At 43.0% G+C, this 4226-nt stretch overlaps 1 protein-coding gene across 1 annotated transcript in view; it reads left to right on the plus strand.

Moving 5' to 3' along the window:
• The window catches only part of LOC107090937 (spectrin beta chain, non-erythrocytic 1-like), an 84017-nt gene that overhangs the window by 67826 nt on the left and 11965 nt on the right, over positions 1-4226 (plus strand). Inside the window, exons 34-38 of the mRNA XM_015384592.1 lie at positions 1058-1062; positions 1243-1370; positions 1443-1639; positions 1715-1809; positions 2776-2941. Of these exons, the coding sequence (XP_015240078.1) occupies positions 1058-1062; positions 1243-1370; positions 1443-1639; positions 1715-1809; positions 2776-2941 (591 nt within the window). The remainder of the gene's footprint in view (positions 1-1057; positions 1063-1242; positions 1371-1442; positions 1640-1714; positions 1810-2775; positions 2942-4226) is intronic.

Below are 4226 nucleotides of genomic sequence, written 5' to 3' on the forward strand. Positions count from 1 at the left end.
TGTACTTTAATTAAACAACAGAAACAAAAAAGGACTTTTAACTTAATACTCTGAGCTCTGTGAGCTCTCTGTTGAAAGGATGACGGAGGAGACTCATCCACGACCTCCGACACTAAACTCTCCTCCTCTTGCATGTTTCCTCTGTCCATAGCGTTCCTTGACAGCGTCGTTTCTAAGTCACCAATTTAGTGCTACTTAGTCCCAATGGAATTTCCCATTGGGAACCTGCTAGCACTAAGTTGCTAACTGGTTAGCAAGATGCTTCCATCAGAGCGGCCACAACCAAACTTGCTTGCTAACCTTCCGCCACAACAATCCCGCCCCCTTGATAATCGACCAATCACATTCACGTTATTCACTCGTGTAAAGTCGGGCACCACTCGTGAGAATTCGGAAATTAACGGTTGGAACGGCGGCTTCCCTACGACTTTAATGATGTAATGTTTCCTCTGGTTCTATCTGCAGCTAACTAACACCCCCTTCCAGTTTAAACTCGGGAACAATGGGATTTTAGCGGCAGTAAGAACAGCTCACTGATGCATGTCTACCCGGGTCAGATGACTCGTCATGCTACCCGCGTTAAAATCGCTTTGACTTTGATGTGCCTCCTTTGGGAACACCAGAGCCAGGTTGACATGCTGAATTACATGATAACATTGAACGCAACGTAGGGACGTCAACACACCTCGCCAGTCGCTTCTGATCAAACAAGCAGAATCAACTCTGTTTCCGTTGGATCAACATGGAGCAGCGCTGGTGAGACGGATTCAGACAGATGATGGAGAGAAACACCCTGGCTTCCCTTCATGTTGCTCTCCATTGTTTACTTCCCTGATTTCTGTCACACTGGTGACATCATCAACGCCAATCCAGCTTGAGGATGTGTGTAAAAGTAGCTAGCAGCAGCAACCCAGACTGACAGCTCATTGGTTAATCTGCAGCCTGGTGCCGGATGCTCCGGAGGGCTTTACCGTATTAACAGGAGAAGAGGTGCAAGTGAATTTACACACTGCCGTCGGACAACATGCAGTAAATTTAAATTTTTGGATTTTTTTAGCCCAGGTGGGTCCGATATTCCGTGACCTTTGTTCTAAATGCTACAGCAGGTAGTGCAGTTGGAATCTGACCTACGAAGGGGAACTTTGACCCTTCCTGTTGGTCTTTCTCTGGAACTCTGGCGACTCCAAAGAAGGGTCGAACTTTTAGAGGAGATGGAAGCAGATTTTCTTCTGTTTTATTCAGGAAAAGCTCCTCGGTTCTGATCTTGATCCGTTTTGTGCCGCAGATTAAAGAGAAGTTGCTTCAGCTGACAGACAAGAGGAAAGAGATGATCGATAAGTGGGAGGACCGATGGGAGTGGCTCAGACTGGGTGAGATGTTTCTCCTGGTTTTTCTGGTTCTGAGGCGACCGGATCCGGTCTGACCCGTAAATGCGTCCCCAGTGCTGGAGGTGCACCAGTTCTCCCGGGACGCGGGCGTGGCCGAGGCCTGGCTGCTGGGGCAGGAGCCCTACCTGTCCAGCAGGGAGATGGGGCAGAGCGTGGACGAGGTGGAGAAGCTCATCAAACGCCACGAAGCCTTCGAGAAGTCCGCCGCCACCTGGGAGGAGCGCTTCTCGGCTCTGGAGAGGCTGACGACGGTGAGGAGAGCAGGAGTGGACCAGTCTGGACGCCTTCCGTCAGAACTGGGATTCTCAGTGTGATTCTGTGTCCAGATGGAGCTACTGGAAGTGAGAAGAATGCAGGAGGAAGAGGAGAAGAAGAGGCAACCGGCCGAGGCTCAGGCCGCCGAGGCTGCAGCTCAGAGCAGGTGAGGAGGACGGATGTTCAGCAGCACTGGATCCACTGGGAGGGTCAACTGGAACCTTAAACAACTGGGCATCGGTTTTTGTGTTATTTCAGATGGTAGGATTAAAGTGACCAAAACGTCGTAATATGATCAATATTTCAAATCACAGCTCAGCTCTTCATTTGAGTTCTTGTTTTTAATGAGGTTTATTTTTATAAGTTTGTAATATTGTTATTTTAGCAGCAACTTTTTAAATTAAATGAAGTAAATCATTTATTGGGTCTTAATTTATATAAAAAGTTTATAATGATAATAATAATTCATTTAATTTATAATGCACTTTTCACCAAAAAGGCCTCAAAGTGCTAAAAAAAAACAAAAAAAAAGGAAAAACATAGAGATAAAAGAAAGTTTAATTACAGTTATTCCAAAAAAGTAAACAAATGAATCCACTGGACTTTGTCTTTCTCTTCCCATCCATTGCATGTTTTCTAAACTAAAACCAGGCTTTGTTTTGGTCCTCTCAATTAAAACCTGGAACTAAACACTATTTCTGACATTTTAAATTGAAAAAGTTTTCTGGATGGAAGACAAACGTCTTCAAACTTGGAAACAGAATCCAGTGGATTGATTTTAAACTTTGATTAATCTTAACCAGCAATTACAGTTATCCAAAATCTTTTTTTATCTGTTAATTGTAAATATTTATTGTTGGTTTTGTGTCCAATTTATTTCCTAAAGTTTTTTTGTCAGAGTAAAAGCTGTTTTTAACTTTTCTGTTTAGTTGAATTAAAGCAAACGTTTTGGTTTGTTGACAGAAAGTTGGTTTTAGCTAAACTAATCTCCAGATTATTAGCTTAGCTTAACTGAAGCAGAAAACGTTTCTAAGTCCCTCCTGATGGATGGAAGACAGGAAGCAGCAGGAGGGACGAGCTGGTCGGATCCAGGTGTGTTGATGTTTGCCTCCGTCTGTGTGTGTCTCTGCAGAGACGGTGAGCCGGCGTCCCAGAACGGGCTGCCGTCCGAGCAGGAGCCCCCCCGGGTTAGTTACCGCTCACCCGCCTACCAGACATACAGCGACATCCTGCAGAGCCGCAGGGCCGCCGCCGTGGCTGCAGCCGCTGCGGCCGCAGCCCGAAGGTTCCCACAGACATGATGTCCGAACACACAGAGCTCACTATTAACCCCCCCCATCCCTCCTGCCCCCTCACTGTATCACCAGGATTACTGTATTCTGAGGGATTTAACTTGATGATTTGAACGGTTCCAGATGGAGGAGTTCTCAGGAACCTTTTCTTTAATTCTTTAATATTTAAGGAGCAGATTTACGTCCCACCCTGCAGATCATTAAACGATCCAGACGTTTATCTGACTCCTGTTAACCAGGATCATTTCTATTAAACCAGAACCGCTTTCCTTTGAATGCGATGAGCTGAAAGTATCAGATATTCAGGCTTTCTGCTGTTAAAGCTGCAGGACGAGTTTCTTTAAGCCGCTGTTCTGGTTTGATCCTCTTAAAAAAGGTGGAATTCTTTAAGCAATGAAAATGACTTAGATTCTTCTAGAAAATCCTGTTTCTATTGTTTGTTTTTTATCCCTTAAACTCAACATTCCTGTTTTTGCTGTATTCCTTGAACGGTGCTGTAGGTTTAGACCGTATGTGAACAGGAAGTGATGTTTGTGTGGCGTGAGTGTGACTGTTAGCCGTTATTCTGGGACTCAGCCGTTAGATGAACTCACCATTCCAGGGTTAAAAACAGTCCTCCATCTTCCTCTGCTCATGTCTCCTTCTCCTCCCTTCTCTCCTGTGTCTCCTTCAGCTGGATGCTCCCGTCATCCTCTCCCCTCAGCTCTTAATGTTCCTCCTTGTTTACGTTATCCTCTACAAACTCACCACCTGGAATATGAACACCTGAACGCCACATAACGGCTTTTAAAGCCTAAAGATCAGCCAGACATGTTTTAGAGGCTGATGTTAATCATCACATCATCAGCATATAGAGAAATCCAGGAAAAAAGAACAGAAATTAACTCGTTATATAAGTAAAACGTTAAAAATCAGATTGTCTATTCTGAAATTAACAGCTTATTTTGCCGTCTTAAATAAACACCTGGTGCTTAATTATATACTGTGTACATTATCAATATGATTACTAATATTTCTATAAATAGTTATTTAATTTATAAGCTTAGAAATAATAAAAGATTAGATCAGTTTGTTTCTAATAAAATTTATTCCAATTTTATTTGTTAAGCACTTATAAAACAACCACAGCTATGGAAGAGGATTAGGGCCACTGAAAAAAAAAAAAATTAACTGATTTTCAAATTTTATTTCAGTTTAGTATGGGGAAAAAAGTCAGAATTCTGACTTTAATCTCAGAATTCTGACTTTTTTCTCAGAATTCTTTCAATAAAAAAAGTCAGAATTCTGACTT

The sequence above is a fragment of the Cyprinodon variegatus genome, unplaced genomic scaffold (genome assembly GCF_000732505.1).
Source record: "Cyprinodon variegatus isolate N-32 unplaced genomic scaffold, C_variegatus-1.0 Scaffold317, whole genome shotgun sequence".
NCBI lineage: Eukaryota > Metazoa > Chordata > Actinopteri > Cyprinodontiformes > Cyprinodontidae > Cyprinodon > Cyprinodon variegatus.